Source organism: Phasianus colchicus, chromosome 7, assembly GCF_987193195.1.
Source record: "Phasianus colchicus chromosome 7, bPhaCol1.hap1.1, whole genome shotgun sequence".
NCBI classification, from domain to species: Eukaryota; Metazoa; Chordata; class Aves; order Galliformes; family Phasianidae; genus Phasianus; species Phasianus colchicus.
Genome location: NC_143442.1, coordinates 17,896,107 through 17,914,178, shown reverse-complemented (window position 1 = coordinate 17,914,178; position 18,072 = coordinate 17,896,107). Strand labels below are relative to the sequence as shown.

Sequence of the window (18,072 nt, the reverse complement as noted above, 5' to 3'; positions counted from 1 at the left end):
TACAATGACACAGGTAGAAGAACTGAAAATATTTTGTGAACTGCCAAAAGCTGAACATTATGAAAACACCTTCCCGACTATGTACTTTTTTCATTTTCTAGATTTTTATAATATTTTATTAAAATGGTATGTGAATTTTTCTCATCCAAGAATAGTTTTTCAGATATTTAAACAGACTTCCCTGTCATCCTAGGAAATATCATTGGATGAACATTATAAAAGTTTTTTTTTCCTGTTAGCTTATTGTGCTCCATTAAAGAGTCAACTCATTATAACAGATATAAATCATCTCTTTAAATTAAAATAGAAGTGACAAATAGGCTAAAAATCTTTTTAATGTAGGGACATGAAGTATATGTGGAATGGAGTCAGGCAATAATTAGATTAAAAAAATTAGATCTGCACTTGAAATCCATGCAATTTGTTAAAAACAAGCAATCCTAAAAACATGCAAACCTTATCTTCAGCACATGAAGAATGTTAGTGTATTCTAAATAACTAGTAAGCAACAACAACAACAAAAATAAGGAAAAAAAACATTTATTAAGTTTTAACACAAAGGTGACTTTCTGTGGAAATTTTCCTTGAGGTCATCTGACTATCTTCCTTCCTATCTTGTTCCTTATTAAAAAAAATTCAGTTGGCTCAACAGTATTTTATATGTAAATTAGATGAAAAATAATTTTTATTTCTCCTAAAGAATTAGAACACAAAAGTTTCAGTTTTAACTGATCTGTCCTACTTTTTTTTCTGGCAAACTTTATTGTTGCGTTGACTCAAACAGTAACATCTCACTGTGAGGAAATGTAGATGCATAAATTCTAGCCTTTTAAGTTGAGATCACATTATAGATTGTTTTTTCTGCTTTATCCATTTCCAAATAAAACACATAAAATCATAAAGCTGAATTTAGGGCAGAAGAATAAGAGTTCACAAAGGTATGTTAAAAGAATGTATAAGAACTAGCTATTTGGAAAATGTTCAAATATTTGGCATAAGGATGCTTAATATTAGGTAACTAGAGAAAGTAGTGACAGGCTATTGGAGAATGAACACTGGGGAGCATGATGGCATGATGGAGAACAAGGTGTGAAAAGTTGAGTTGTCACAAGTGTGAGTCATTTGTACTGATTTCAAATCCTTGACACCTTAAGAAAGGCAGGTACACCTTTCAGAAAATAGTCATTTCTGTTTGTATACACAATTAAAGAATAACAGCAAAATGAGTGAAGAAAGTAGCTCAAAAGAACTAAAGAACTACAGGTGATACATTCATGGAATATGAATCCCTGCAAATGTGCTGATTAAACAGGGAGGAATAGAAATAATTTGTAGAAAACCATTATATGTGCTCTTTCAATGTGTCTAAGTCAATTCTGTGCATCTTCCAAACTACAAAAAGCCAGAACAGTTCAAAGATGAGTTAAATGAGAATAAACTAAGTGAATGGAGAATTGTTTCTTCAGATGACTTCTAAGATACCTGTAGAGAACCAATGCATTTGGGGTTAGAGTAAAAGTACATAAGAAAAGTTTTCCAAAAGAATGTGAAGTTTTAACTAATACTTATTGATCATCAGCAGACAGTATATCCTTGGCCTGATGTGGAATCTTTTGGCATTAGACAAAAGGTTATGATAACAAAGGAATGGATTGCGTTGTCTCATAAAAAGAGCAAGCTAAGAATTAGATGAAGCCCAAATCCACAATGTTGACCATATTGTACTCCCTTCAAGGCCAAGGTTTTTAGAAAGGATAATTGTTTGGCCATTCCTTATGATCCATTTTCTGTCATCTGTAACAAAAATACAAATGATGCTAGTGCTAGCAGGGCATAAAGACCTACAGTTGTAGTGAGGTTTCTGTTCTCTTCAGTGTTATGCTTTTGCTAAATTAATATAAATGTTTTGTAGAGCGTTAAGAGAAAGATGATGTAGCACATTTAAACAATTATAATGAATGTCCAACCTTTTACATTAAACATCTGTTCCCTTCATTTATTTTCTGGCAGCAGTTCATATGTTTTCTGCAAAGGACACAGTTTAATGAACATATACCAGGTTATTTATATGAATGGTTTTAATAAGTTCTTTGAACAGGTTTCTCTAAAAAGTAAGCATGAAATTACTTTCTCAGTTCAGATGCATTAACATATTTTAAGAAAAACATACATAATCACTTTCCAGCAAACACAACCCCTAGTTGAATTAACATTCCAGTGCTTTTGAGTGCTAATAAAGTAAAGTAGTTTTTGCACAGAAGTGGTAGTCAGTATAGTAAATTGATGTTTTAATAGAGTATGAATTCATAAGAAATGATTTCTTTCCCTCAGGAAAAGGGAACGTACCTTTTCATTTGATTGGAATGGGACATCAGTTTATTTGTAAATAATGGAGAGCTAGGAATAGGCTTTTATTAAGATGCTTCAGTAGCATACACACTCTTTAATACTCCTAAGAAGGAGTTCAAATTGGATACAAAAGTAATTTGACTTGACCAAGTAATTTAGCTTCAAAATCATTAAACTTAGACCCTCACTCTATTTACTCTATTTATTTCTTTATATATTCTTTTATATTAATATGAAGTCTTAATTCACTCAAAGAATTAGGATTAGATATAGTTCATGTGTAGCCAACAGAAAGAAAAATCTGTTGAAGAACAAAATACATAACTTGTGCTTTAGAACCAGCTGTATGGTTGATCTAATTGTTTAGAAGTCACTTAATGATTTAACATTGTTTAATTGCCCTGATTTTTCTCTGTTGATTTTATAGGCAAGTACCAGTACTGTTATGAAAATGCAACCTGAAAGAGACATTTTAGTATTTTTAATCAGAAGAATTTTGCTTTCTTAGACTGAACATATATTTTAACTGCAGAATAAAGTAGTAATACGGACCCTGGAATTGAAAGTCTGATTAGTCAAGAGATGGTCTGTTTAAATATGGTTATGATAGTTGGCAGTCTTTTTCTGAGCATAAGGCTAATGAGCACATTCATTTATGCATAAGGTAAGTTTATTAAAGTCAGCTGGCACAAAGCCTTAGAAGACATTTTATTTAATTTTTAAAAGTTCCACTGTGATTTCTATGGCCTTGACTTAGTTTTATATATAGTCATTTTTACATCCTTCTCTGTTGCTTCCGGCTGAAGTCACTACAATATGCAAAAAAAATACATAAGCTAATTCTCTGTCTTTTACCTCCCCTGCCCATGGGAATATACTGTGGCTGAAAGAATCAACTCTTAAGCAATCTGTTTTCTAAAATCTTTGTTGGCTTTGCCTTGTGTTGTGATACAAGAATTTTCTTCTTTCCTGTTAGAACTACAGTCTGAATGTATCCTCAGTACATACGTACTACTTCTGATAACATCTAAATATGTGTATATAGACAGAGATTTATGTGGATTGTTATGCTTGTTCTTCCTAGGTCCTTGAGGAAGTAAGAAATAGCCCTGTTGTCCCAACATAAACAGTATCAAACAGCAGGAAATTATAGCAAATAATTGCCTTAGGTTCATGCAACAAAGCACCCCATTGATTTTAAACTACTAGAAGTAATTTAGGGAAAAAGTATACAGCATAAATCTTATACTGAAATCTGAAAATGAGTTTTAAAAAAGTGGTAACACTTTCAGCTTTTGTTATTTAATAGTTTCCTATAATTGTGCTTCCATCAATTACAGTTTTCATAGCTTTGCTTTCCTGTCAAGCTTCCAGTCTATTCTTCATCAATCTGTGTAAGTTAGGGCTGTCAGAACTAATAACTCTCCTTTCATTTAACTATACATAAAAGGGCAATGGCTACTGCACAGATCTCATTACAGTTAAATAACATATACTAATTGGAAATCTCAGTTTGTAATGCAAACTAACTTATTTGAAATGTAATTTTGATTTTGTAAATATTTTTCAAACTGCAAGACATAGCACTAAAAATTGAAACTGCTTTAATGCAGCTTTCTAAATTTATCCTCAGTTATTTATGACCTCAGTGATATCATTGAGTGTCAAAAATATTACAACTTAAGTAGATTTCTAATAATTTTATTTGAATAAAAATGCATATTTTATTAACTATCCATTCAATCTCATGGAATGTCCTTTAGTGCCTAATACATCAGCTTCAATTCCAGTTCCTGCCTCAGGTTGGGTGACCTTGAGAGAAAATAATTTTTAGCCAAGTTTGGAAGACCTACACTGACATATACTCAAATCTGACATATACTCAAATACTTTTCAGGTGCATCTTGGCAAGCAGATGAAATGAACACTTTCTTCACTCCATTCCCCTCACCTCCCATTCCTTCTACTGAGCCTTTGCTTCTCTTCTTTATTAGAACTTCTTTTCATTTGGAGGGTCACCTGGCAAAAAAGTACATACTTCGAAATAATTTTTTTGAAGCATGCTGATGAGATAATAATAGTAATGGTCAGGTTCTAAGCTGAAAGTGAATATGAAGAAAGTGTCTACAGGACAGTAGTAGTTAATTTTGCAAAAAACAATATTTTAAGAGATTAATAAGATATTAATATTTTAATATGTTAGTAGTGCAACAAGAGGAAGTCAGTCCCCAGAAGTTCTGTGACTGAGAGTAAGTTCTATTACTTTCTAGGTAATTATTGTTTAAATTCAGGTCTGCAAGGTTATTAAGTGAAGAATGCTAAGTAAAAAAAAAAATTATTATTCACTCAGTAAGAGGTTCTTTATATTAACAGTATTAAAAAAAATAACCAGATTACTCCCACAACAGTGGTCATGCCTGCAATACTGAATATAATTCTTCACTGGAAACAGAAATTTATTTTGCCATTATGCTCAGCTAAATGACCAAAATGGACTCTACCTTAAAATGCATTTGAGTATGTCACTTAGCAAGAGTCTATGTTTTGTATATTTAAAGTATCACAGATATTCAGTGATCCCATAAAGTTATAAGCTTTATCAAATTGGTACCTGCTACTTACTGTATTACGTATCTAACACCAGCGAAAAGAGTTTTCATGAATCTTATGAATTTCTATTGTACTGTTCATATAAAAAAAAAGCTTTCTAATACCTTTTATCAGAAGGATTTGGTGTATGGACGGTCAGTACACACTATCCTGAACCCCAGTTTCTGGACCAGAAAGCCTTATTTAAATCATTCTGGATACTAAAGTTAAAAGGGTAAATGACCATATGGACAAGCAGGGCTCTTCTGAAGTAGTTAGAGAATGATAGAACACAAAGGTTGTATCAAAAGAGAAGATTCTTGTAATGAGTGAAACCAGTTTTGTCAGGCTTGTGAAGAAGTTGCACTGAAGTTCTAATGAAAAGGCTGTGGGTATTATCACGAGATTGCTATTCTGCTCCATGATCCAGACTCTATTTATGGTAAGATGGCAGGTGTGTCTCTTGAGAATATTGAAGTAATTAAAATAATGCAGTCAAAACCTGCACTGTGTTAAAAAATCAAACTTCATGAGAAAGGAACTTTGCCATTTGTTCTGATCTACTTGCAAAACAGTGTTATTTAGTATAATTGCACTTGCTTTCGTATTTTCAAAAGTGATAAAATCATAAAAACCTCAGAAATATTTCAGGACTCATTTTCAACTGCAGAATTTTGCTTTTGTGGGTTGTGGAAAACCCAACCTTTCTATTCCTTATTCAGAGGGAAATTGAACTGCTCCAACCTGGTAGGGGCTTCAGTCCAATGGCAACAGTGGCAGCATTGCCCATTCCCATCAGGGTAGAGAAAAAGGAGTGGCTGAGGCTGGGAAAGCTGCCCAGCATCCTTGGGGCCCATTTCCATTCCCTTAAGGTGTTCTCCCAGCCCGGGCACTCACCTTTCTGCCACCCAGGATCTCAAAACGGCTCTGCAGCTCCTTCACAGCGATGGCGGAGCGCTCGATCTGGCGAGGGCCACCCAGGGGCTCCTCCTTGAATACCTCCACCCTCTCACTGTCTGCCAGGACTTTCTCCACGTTGCTGCTCTGTCTTGTTTTATCTGGCACTGGAGACCTTAGGGCTGGTAGGCGTCGGGGTGTCAAGCTGGATCTTGGAGCACTGGCACACTCCCATCTCTGCGTGAGGAGCTTCACAGAGCCCTTCTGCAGGGGCAAGTCAGGCAGCTCCAGCGTGCCCTGCCAATACAACATATACCTGGGCTCAGAGACAGGTAGCCTTGTGCTGGCAGAGGCCCCCATGGGGCAGCTCAAGATCCCTTCTGGGTCATGTAACAGGCCACAGCATACTCTGGTCCCAGGGCCGGTAGCTACTTGCCAATGGAAAGAGAAATCCCAGCTACCAAAAAACAGGTGTAGGTTAACACCAGTTCCACTCTATTTCCTTACATGCACAACAAACCCACTCAAGAGCTGTTATGCTGAATTTAATAACAAATAAGAAACAAAAAGAAACCTAACCCTATCATTGCTTAGAGCTGGAAAAAGCATCAGAAAGAATATCCACTCCAAATCCAGCTAGTATAGGTCATGGTTTGGAGCAGATCCATGATTTCCTGCTCTGGAACATTGTAAAAGCATATGCTCAAAATTGCACAGAAGAGTTTGGTCACTGTGGTATATTTTCATTAAATGGAGACTGATTCCCAAATACAGATCTGTGGATGAGTAGCAGGATAACCTTACACCTACGTCCATTCACCAGGACATGCAGATATGAAATTGGATGCTCCTGGGTGAGCTGTGTGTGATTTAAGAAAGAGGGAAGCTGGAATGTTCTTGGTGTGAGGGTGGTGGGTGCACAGCTTGATGTCCAACCAGCAAGGGAAGGAAGGGATCTGTGCAGTTACACACATTTCAGACACTTGTATGGTGCTTCCCCAGCCAAATGAATTTTGCAGAAACTGCTGAACTCCTGTTCGTTATTTTGTTTGTTTGTTTATTTGTTGTTTTTTAAGAGGAAAACATTTTCCTTCAAATAGCTGGACTAGTGAGGTGGGGAAGTTGCAAGAAGGATCCTTTTTGTCCACCTGCGAACTGTTAGTATCTGGGTTTATCTTGAGTGCAAAATACAAGATTTGCACGTTAACATAATTTGTAATATGATTCTAGCACATGCAAAAAGAACTGGTCTCCCGTTCTTTAATGAGTAAGCTGTAGACTAATTAAGCTTTGTTTGTTCTTTCTGTAGATTCCAGGCTGGAAAAATCCAGCATTAGTAAATGAAGCTGGAGCAGCTTCAGTTATGATGGTGTCAGTATTCATGTACTTTTAGCTATGTATTCTAGCAAACTCTACTTAACTACTTTGCATACAGCTAGAAATTTTGGAATCGCTGGCCCCTGTGACTTTGTGTTTTGTCAAGTACTGCACATGCAGTTGCATGGAGCGGAGGAGAGAGGACGTCAGAACAGAATTGGAAAACACATTCCCGATATTGTTTCCACTGAAGATTAAAGAGAATGGGGAAATGACTGTATAGATGTGTTTCAGGTGATTTTTTCATATTAATCCAATTGATGTCGTGATACTATTATAACTGTAATGAGTTTTATTCTATCTTAAACTACAATCCGTAGTTAAATAGCAGATACTAATGAATACTAATGAATAATTGTTAGCACTTTAAAATAGGGACCAGTGTGAAATGAACTAAAGCAGCATTCAAAAATTTGGAAATACTAAACAAGGAAGATTTTTAATTTTATTTTTTATTTTTTACCAAAGTTACTATACGTTGCTATTTAATAAGAGTAAAGTTTCAAGGTAGTAAGAGGAAAAAGGACAGATGTCTCATTTAGAGCAGTGAATTTGGAGGGTCTGAGGATAAAAACTGCATATAGCGTGTAGTGGGGGCAATATCTGTATAAAGGAGATGAACTGAATGTCTTTATGTTTCTCAATTTGATATTTTACTAGGTTTTTGTGGAGCAGCCCCAACTCCAATTTAATACAACATGTATTGCCTGCTCATTGCAGAGGAGTTGGACTAGATGACTTTTAAATATTTCTTCCAACTCAAATGATTCTATGATTATGTATTCCACGTGGGAAAATTGCTGAGACTGATATTTCATTTTGAAAAACAGTAACTTTTGAAGTTTTATGTTCTTCTCTAAGATTTAATCAATCTTGATACAGTCATCAAGTCTGAAGTGTCATCTGAACCATCAGTAGACTAAAAGTTAGGCTGTAGTTCTGGGTACAGTGTGGACATAGGGAAGGCAAAAGTAGGATTTACTCCTGTATCCATCCAAGCTGGTGGCAAGCAGACATTTCCACTAAGGCATCATGTGGTCCCTGAACAGATTTAATCGTGGCAACTATATGGAAGTATTTTTCATTTATTTGTTATTAGCAATACCAATTAAATATTTGAAATTGTTTCTATTTTTATATGAAGTTGCAGCTCTTTTTACTTCTACAAAGCATGTACCTTTGATGGTTTTGTTGTTGTTCAAACAAATGTATAATATGGCCTTTCATACAGCTGAGAAAATGCAGGGGGGCTATTTCTGAAATATGATTATAGGCAATATATTATAGGCTATATTGTAATAGGTATAGTAAAGGTTAGAAAAGTCTTGGGAATTGGGTCTGATATCAACATGCCTAGAAGTCATGGTAAGGAATAGTATTAATCTATATCAGTATTATTCTAGATCCTGAAGACTGAACAGTTTTGCATCTCCCTGTTAAACTGTAATGTTGCTCACACTTATTGCAGCCTTTGGTGTTCTAAGAAAGCTGTATTTTTACTGCAAGCACAATCAGTATTTTCATTCTTTTTTTTTTTTCCCTTGAAACAGTATCAGGGCTTATTTCAGCATTACAATATTCCAGCGTAATTCTGTTAAGAATAGTTTGCTGTGCAAAATGTCTAAAAGAATTACATTACAACAGTATTGGGTATAATGCTTGCCTCATGTCTAAAAGCTGCACTTTTAAAATCAGGCCCATTAAAACTTAATTAATGAAAGCATCAAGAATCAGTGAAAGTGGGCAGTTTTTCATACAGGATGAATATGTTAACTAAAGAATGAGCTAGGTGTGTTGTTCAGATATTTTATTCTTAGAGTTGACAGGACAGTTGCTGTCTATCAAGAATAGAAAAGCAGCATGCAAGTAGGAAGAATTTAAAATAAAGTGGGGCTAATGAATAAGTGAAAAGTAATCAGTGCATGCTGCACTGAAAGATGTTGAGACAGATGACTGCTGGTTTCTTTCAGATTTGATACAGCTATCAGTGTTGTAGAGCAGGGCACAGCATTTTAATGCAGATAGGAGATAGAAGGGATACTGTATTAACTGTGAGAACCAAAGTACTTCTAAAGTCTGAAAACACATCCCACTACAGAGCTCCAATTGCACAGTAGCTCTTCTAGCAGGTAAATTACCAAGTGCTGATATCAAATCTTTCTGATCATTTGACCTCCGTGTTCTTACAGAGGCTTATTCCATCTTTCTCACAGCACATTTGGAAAGGAAAATTGCCACTCCGTCATTTTTCACCTGAAGCCTGCTATTTGTTTCCTGAAATCAGCCCCAAGAGGGTTTATTTCAAGTTGTTTTTTTTTTTTTTTGGCATAAAGTGCTTTCTAGCAAATACTCCGAAGTAAATGTTCATCTCTCATTCAAAAATGAATTTGAATACAGAGAGCATGCATTTAAAACAATACAGAGAAATAAATACTAAGAACTAAAGCCAAATCAAAATCTCACTTCTTTAAGTTCTCCCTTTGTATTATGTCCTTTAACATGCTTAAATTTGACTTAGCTTTGATCTGCATTGTTGGGTTGGTTTTTTGTTTCTATACTTTGTTTTAAGACAAATAGTTAACCAGAATTAGACTGGTCTGCAATATTTCACTTGAGAATAACAAACACAGGAGAAAACAGCAGGTATCCACACTGGAAAATTCAAGATCCCCCTTCCTTGAATGTAACAGGAAAGCATTTCTTGGCTCAAAGCTTTCCCCTTCCTCCCAGTCAGAAGCTGGCTCAAGACTTGTCTCTCCCTTAGCTTTTTGGCAGTCCCAACTTGCCCTCCTATTTCTCTTTCCCCTTTACTGATGTAATCTGTCACCTGTGCTTTCCCCTTTCTGCACCTTTCCTTTCTCTACCACCTGTGCATGTTGATCTAAGCTGTCTGGTTCAATCAGAGATCTGAGTTTTAACCCAAAATGAAGTGCAGCTGTTCAGTTCACCTGTGGCAAGAATGTTCAGCCTCACTCTCAGCTGCTGCACTTCAGAAGTGGTTGTGTTTTATGTTGACTTGATGGACTGGTTGCAGACTATGCAAAACCAAGCTTTTCCTACCTTGGGTGTGTGCTGTTCTGTAACATCCCTTTTCTCCTGAGTTTTGCTGTAACTGTGCTTCAGAATGACTCAGTACTAGAGGTTCCCTTTGTTGTTTTCAGTGTAGGTATTGTGGCATCTTTGAAAAGCAGTCTGGTGTTTGTCTTGTTCTGCCTCACATCGCTCAGCGTAGGTTGAACTGAGAATGTTAACTCCTTTTCACAAGTCTGGGACCTGTGTGTACTGGACAATAGATAAAATGGGTGCATTTGCATTGTGTGCATGATTGATTTGCTACTTTGAGGTGATCGGACAGAAACTGCATGGAGATTTAGCAGTTTATAGACTTGTTGAGTTGGTGCACTTGTTTTCTTCTGTTTTTCCCCCAGTAATTTCATTGTAATATCTACACTTGTCAGAAATACTTCTGCAGAGTGGTGAGGCACTGGAACTGGTGACTCAGAGAAGCTGTGAATGCCCTATCCATGAAGGAGCTCAAGGCCAGGTTGGATGGGGTCCTGGGCTGCCCTAGAATATTCTTCAGACTATAAAAGGAGCTCATGAGAGAGAAACTATTCAAAACACACAGAATGAAAAAGATGGCAATTTAAAATAAGTAGTTCTGAAGCAAAGGCCACTGTTCCCTAAATTTAGTAGTGTCATATTTAAATAAAACATGTTTTTGAATAGGTAACTTTTAGATTTCAGCAATTTTGAGCAGCAAAAGATTTCCTCAAAATTTATTATGTGCAGGATCTTCAATTGCCATAAAAAGCAAGCTTCTCCTTGGTGTGAGGCAACCAGCCCACAGCAGGGGGTGGGACTGTGTTGGCTGTAAGGTCCCTTCTGACCTTAGCCATTCTATGAATTTTGAATATAGCCTTAAACCTGAGGGAATTCATTCTTAATAAATATATGTAAAATATTTGATGAATACTGTTATTATGAACATCTGGTTCCAGTCAACATGCGTAATCATGAATCTCTGGTGTGAGGATCTGTAGTTCATTTTTGAGTAAATTTTAAGAGAAGGACCAACATGTTGTAAATTGGGACTGTGTCTCATGCAACCCAGTAATTATTGCAGACCACAGAAGCACAACCTACAGGATCCAGAGGAAGTGACAGAAAGGAAGCAGTAGACCCTTTCATTTATGGCAGTCCTGGGAAGAGAGGCATGGAAAGCAAGAGAGGACCAGAATCTACAGTAGTTCTTCTCTCAATCAAGTGGATAATATTCTCTGGCCACGTTACTAAATGATCTCTTTACTGAAGATTCCTTGAACATGTATGTGAGAGCTAGGTGTGTGCTATCAATTGAAGAGCTTGGAGTTTCTTCTGCAGGTAAGCAGATCCTTAAGGATCTGTAACATTTTTTCATTTGCATTTCAGATGCTTCTAAATGAAACTGTTCAGACGAGTACATGAGAAGTGCTAAAATAGTTCTTGATCACTACAAAATTCCAAGTACTTCCAAATTTCCAGTTGTATTTTTAGGAAAATAATTTAGTTTGAACTGTCATCTAACATGCCAACCATTATCTTGATACAAATACTCATAGCTAAATGACTACACTTTATCTCAAATATTAGTTAGGAGATAAGCTTAAACTAGCAAATGCTACAAGGTTCCAATACATTGAGGTAAATAATACTGGCCAATTCTGTTAACCTTCTGTCCTGCAAAATCAGTTTCTGGTCCTCTCTTAATAGATAAAACAGTATTATTCTGTCATGGGACTTAAGAATACACATGCTTATTTTTTTCTTCTGTCCTCTCATTCTCATTTAGCCCACGAACAGAATCAGGCCTCGCACCAAACAACATATTTAAAAAAAAATGCATGAAATTTTATATTTGTAAGGAGCTTGTCTTACCGCTGTGTTCTTCTCAGTCAAGTTTTCCTGTTGTGACTCTGCTACACTCATTGTGTGTCTGTTTAAAGGAAGACAAATTTAAACGTTCTCTAATTCACTAGTCTCATTTGACTAACGAAGCTTGATCGACACATGCCTGATAGTGGTTGTGAGACACCAAATCTCCTATGCGTTTGTCTCGCCAATGTATTATTTAGTGAGGCACGGAGGAAAAGTATGCTTTCCACCATACCTCTGGCTGTCATGTGTGTACTCACCTTACATTGCCTAGCTGTGGCAAAGGCTGGAAGCATCAGCTTTTGTTTCAGTGCTCTTCAGCAGTAAACAAAGCATTTTTCAGTAAAATACAAAACAAAACTTTTTAAGTACTTGGAATAGATTTGCAGAAAAACTTCAGTTGATAACTCATGAGTCAAGCAAATAAGAAAATATCATGTATATTTATTGTCATTCAGACCACATTGTGATATCACATCTCAGTGCAGCTACTTGTTTAAATAATCAAGATAATTGCTTTTCAAGAGTTTCATTTAGGATGAAAACTACATATTACAAATCATGCAGGGGAAAAAGGTACAAAGGTTTTCAAAGATTTTCCTCTCCCTTTCTTTTTGTTTTTCTTTGATGTGGTATAGGCCTATTACTTGACCTGCCTGGGCAGTACATGCAAACAGCTAAACCAACAGTTGTCACGTTACTGTCTCCATCCATGGACATACATAACCAAGGCAACCAGGCTGGCACCCTGAAAGGAATCCTTATTTTAAAAAAACTTCAGAAAAAATAGACAAAATAACAAACTTACTTAAAGCACAAAATATGATTTTTATCCCCTAAGTCTGAAATAGCAACAAAGCTTACAGTGGAATAAAGCATAACTATGTTGTGTGTTGATTATGTATGGCCTATGTTTCAGTCCAGCATTTAATGAAAGGTGGTTATATCTGTGTGCAGAAATGCTCAGTAAATACACATAGGGAATCAAAGTTAATTCACTGTTGTGGTTGAAATAATATTGCTATAAAATACTTAACAGCAGAATCTCCTCTGTCATACCCTTGACAGTTATTTACATTCATATCTAGCTGGTACAGAGGATTGCCAAATTACAATATTGCTGTTTTTTTCCTCCTCCCCCCCTTCCCCAAGTTTGGTCATGGCTACAGAGAATCAGGCTTTTTATTTCGCAGTGTGTTTTAAACTTAAGGCTCAGAAAATTCATGACAAATACTGCTGAGCATGAAATCCCTGTCCTAAGGCTCATTCTTCTCATTTCTTCACCTCAGTATTTTTCACCAGTTTTTTACCCATTTTGTCCTTTTGAATGAATATATATATATATCCTATAACTAAACAGTCTGACTGCAATAACTATTAAACAAATATTGAATTCAGATTCTGTTTTAAAGAAATCTGTTTAATCCCTTTTAAGCAGTGCTATTTATTAGAACAACGCTTGTTAGTATGAGAATATACAAGATCACTACCTGCTTATCGTTTGTTCTGACAACTCTAGCTTCAAGCGTGGCCATTGTAAAGCAAATTGAAATAATCCGTGGTCCTTTGAATGTGGCTTATTCTGGTTAACCTATTCTTTCTAAATGGGAAACTTGGAGAGAAATCCAATTGATCTTTGTACATAGAGAAAGAGATTTGGCAAGAGAAGTCAGAAGTTTGTAGTTACAGGGACAAAGCTGGAATTCATAAAGCAACTCAGTGCTGCAGGATGTGTTAGAAGGTGGTCCAGGGTAACACATTACATATTTATGTGGGAGTACCTTTTGTTGTGTATCTGTGTACAGATAATAAGTGTCCTTGCGGAAAAAAAAAAACAACAAAAAAACAACTTTTAATGTGGTTTCAGCCTAAGTCCCACTTGAATTTAACTAATTATTACCAAGTTAAACATTGGGTTTCAGAATAGATTTGTTTCCTTTTTTTTCTGCGAGGGAAAGAGAAGGAAATTTTTTTTGCAACCCTGTCACTTTAAGTAGTGTTTTGAGCTCAGAATTGCAGCTACATGTAGCTGTTGTGGCTCCATCTTGGTAGAGATATACTAGCACAGAAAGTGGTATTGTTTGGGGAGTGGAAGAGCAGGGCAAGTGTTGGCAATATGTGTTAAATGTCTGAAATTCCCGGGGTTATGGCAAGACTTGGCTTAACTGGATGACTCTTTGATCGGTCAGTTATTCTGAAATGGAATTACTGCAACTGACTAGATTTTAGGATTTCTAAGTTTCAGGTTTGGATTTATTTGTTTATTTATTTATTTTTGGAGAACAAGATCAAATGACAGTGTGCTCTGAAGGATGAAGGGACAGTTGCATGCTCTAAAACCTTGTGAACTCCAAATGTTTTTTGCCCACTTACATTTCTTCTCAGATGTAGTGTTCCTTCTGAGTGCAAACAGAACTGAGGAGGAAATATCAATTGTAGAGATATTTTTCTTTTTCTTTTCTTGATTCATTCAGGTGCACGAGCACTTCCACAGCTTTAAAACAGTAAATTATGTATTCTCTTTTTGTTATCCCTCTTAAAAGAATTAAAGAATTATTTTTTTCCCCATACAGAACTGCAGAGCAGATCCAGTTGCTGTAGATTTTCTTTATTAAAAAAAAAAAAAAAAAAAAAAGACCGAGGAGTGTGAGAGTATGATATTAAAGGGCATTTTGAAAGAGAAGCTGCTGCAGCTGAGCATTTTGCGTAACTGTCATCTGCTGTTCTGCTAAATGTGCCAGAAAACTAGAGCCCTTTTCCAAAGTAATAAGCTTAACAGAGATAAAACTTACCGTCAAGTCTAGAGGCAAGAATGAGAATACTTTAGTCAAGAGACCAGTTTGTAGCTTCAGAATTGGCAAACACTGACTTGGAAAAAACAGCTGTTATTCAAAAGATTTAAGCATTCAGCTTTTAGGATTCCAAGGTGCCTGCAACAGCTCTGGTCATTCATTTTGCTGCTTTTTTTCAGTACTGCAAATGCAGTCTGTTCTGCAAAAAGCCACTCTCTGTCCTTTGTTGCTGCTGGATGTGCAAGAGCAAGGTCAGAAGGAGATGGTCCTATTTAGTACCATGTAGAAAATGAATCTTTTTTTCTCTTCATCAAGGACCGAACTTGACTGCTTTCTTCTGTCATCTTCTCAGTTTTCAACTGTGCTTCTCACCCTGAAAGTGGAGAAGATTTCATTACTAACTGTACCAGAAATAAATTATTTCATCTTCTGGATAGAGATACTGCTAATACTGATAAAACTTGGAAGACGGAATCTCAAGCCTTTCTTGGATGAACAGCTGAGTGAGTAGGAGAAAATAATAGGGAGGCCTCAGCATTCCAGTTTTTATGAAGCACTTGAAGTCAAAATTAAGGTATAGCTATTCACTATTCTTTTTTCAGATTATTACATTCACATTTGGATGTGTCTGTATTGCACTGTTCCGTTTTCAGTTCTGTGCACAGATAGTCACTGGGTTGTACAAAATTACTGTGGAAGAAATTTGACATGGAGTTTTCAGGAAATGATTATGAAATGTTCTGCAGGTCAGAGTAAGAAACACATATAAATGGGGCTTTTAGAAGGAAAAATCGAAGGAAGGAACACTTTTCAAATGCCATTATCGATGAAGATAACAACAATAGCAGTAATTTTTAACCTGGAGGAGTTCTACTAAGAAGTGGGTATGACATCACGTAGCTGAGCAGAAAGAGCCCTAGCTAAATCAGCTCTGGACAATTCCTTTATAGCCCTGCAGTGATGAGATGCTAGAAACAGAGTTAAAATCCTGACACTCAGGATCAATGAAAAGCTTACATCAAACATTGTTGTGTAAAACACGTACAAGTCATTAATTTGTTTTGCTGCTGTTGCTGGTAGTTTTCATAGCTTTCTCTTCCTTTACCCCAAATTTCCTCTTGTGTGGATCACATAGTAGGTTTTCTATTTATTTAATTTTTATTTACGCTGCGTTGTGTTCTAAAATATAATCTTACAAATGTAACGCTACAAAGAACAAATGAAATATTCTCAGTTTTCTTTGAACATTTTATGGAGCTTTTCTAGTGTACTGTTCTCATTTCTTGTCCCAGCAGTGAAAGGGATTGGACTTTATTGTAAGGACAGAATGGTTGAAGAAATTGTCCTTTTTATTGCCTTATGCAGTTTGTTAAACGTGGCCATGAGAACTACAAAATCAATGAAATGCTTTCTTTTATATCTGAAGGAAGCTGTAGGTATTTTTTCATGTTATTTAGACAGCAAGTAGTCTTAGTGCTCAGTCTGTTACTGAATCTTAAAAAGTTTTGCTTGTTTGCTTGCTTAGAGGCTAAGGTTGTGCTTTCTATTGACTTATGCATATTCTTGGGACTAAATGTAAAGGCTATTAGTTTTCTCTTTGGGTCTAAGTATGATTCTTTATGACAAATGAAATTACAAATTTTGCCAGATCCATGGGATGCTATAATGCTTCATCCAACAAGGTTTAATGGTTACTGTATTTTCTGTCCCACTTCAGTTAAGTACTAGTTTAAAACTGTTTGTTTTTTTTTCAGCTGTGTTTTCTTCTTGTAATACGACTTGGAAATACAGTATCATTCTTGCTTAAATTTGTCCAGTACTTCTAGTCTGTCAGTTATATACCTATTAATTCATCCTTTAATTCTCTTTGAAAATGCACTATACGTATTTTTGGGTGCATGCATAGTGGTGAAGGGAAAGGGGGTGAGAGTGAGGAATCTTACCATATTCCATGTTTTTTGTATCCAGTTCTGGACAGAAGAATCATCTGGTGCATGACTCAGTGCTGTGATAGATAGGCTTGAGTTAAGCTGGCTTGTATGAGTGAATTTCCTTTTAGACCACCAGTACTTTGAGTATGGCTCTTGAACTTTTTCAGCTGCAGGAGGCAGTTTGCTGTGTTCCCTTTTTTATCTGTCTGTTGGAAAACTAAAATATTATTGGCATTCACACAAACCTATTACAAAATACTTACAAATAATGTCACTAGTAAAATTTGTGTTCAGAATCTTTTTCCAACAGAGAATAAGATTAATAGGGAAAAGACTAATAAGGAAAGACTAATAATTCTATCTTGTTCCTTTCTTGCAAAGAACTTTATCTTAACCAGACTTGGATAGAAACTGATTTGGTACGTGGCTAAGAGCTTTGGTATAAATTAGGAATTCTACCTGGTAAGAGCTAAACCACTGAGGCCCTGGGAGCAGGGCCTCGTCCTGTCCCTTATGTCCACGTCAAAGTGATTTGTGATAGAGCTGTTCTGTCACCAGCAACTCTCAAAACACAACATCTGGAAAGTTGTTGCGAAGTTGGCATCATTGTCAGCAAAGAACTTATCTGCTTCTATATGCAGTGAGTTTGAGTGTATTAAAACCAGTCCAGTGAAACTATAAACAAATCTTTTATATTTATTTTAATGAATATTTTATTTGCTAGTTTTGACAATGATTGGACCACTTACTGTGTCTGCACCCAAATCCTCTATGAGGATTGGTTTGATTATAAGTGTTTGATTGTAAGTCCTCTGCCCTGGAGATTGTGTTCCTGTAGTATCTGCGAAGAGCCTAATGCAGAAGTGGTATAAATCTCCTTGGAATTCCTGGGATTGAGCGTTATAAACCCTGGTCCAGCAGAGCTGTGCAAACCATGCATTATGGTCTGTACGTAAGCCTCACTACTTCTATACTCATCCTGTGCTGGGTTTATCACCATCCTCAGTGGCAAGTTTATGCTAAATGCATGGTGCCTAACTGGTTCTTTTTAAAGTAAAATTGTATTTTTTTTTTCCTAAATTTCAGTGTGGTTTTCATTCTTGTTGACATCTCACTTTTCAGAGACTCCAGGAATTCCCTGAAATAGCTTCCTGAATTTTTGAAAGTGAGAGACATCCTTCAGGCAACAATATCATAGTACAGATTCCTGACAGTGTCCTTGC

At 36.2% G+C, this 18,072-nt stretch overlaps 2 protein-coding genes across 11 annotated transcripts in view; one reads left to right on the top strand and one right to left on the bottom strand.

The window, feature by feature from the left end:
- Positions 1-6,324, bottom strand: part of XIRP2 (xin actin binding repeat containing 2) — a 32,086-nt gene extending 25,762 nt beyond the window's left edge. The window contains 1 exon segment of the mRNA XM_090143372.1: positions 5,836-6,324. Coding sequence (XP_089999498.1) covers positions 5,836-6,195 — 360 coding nt within the window. The 5' untranslated portion in view covers positions 6,196-6,324.
- Positions 1-18,072, top strand: part of LOC116232900 (sodium channel protein type 2 subunit alpha-like) — a 364,152-nt gene that overhangs the window by 252,285 nt on the left and 93,795 nt on the right. The gene's annotated exons all lie outside the window — the stretch shown is intronic.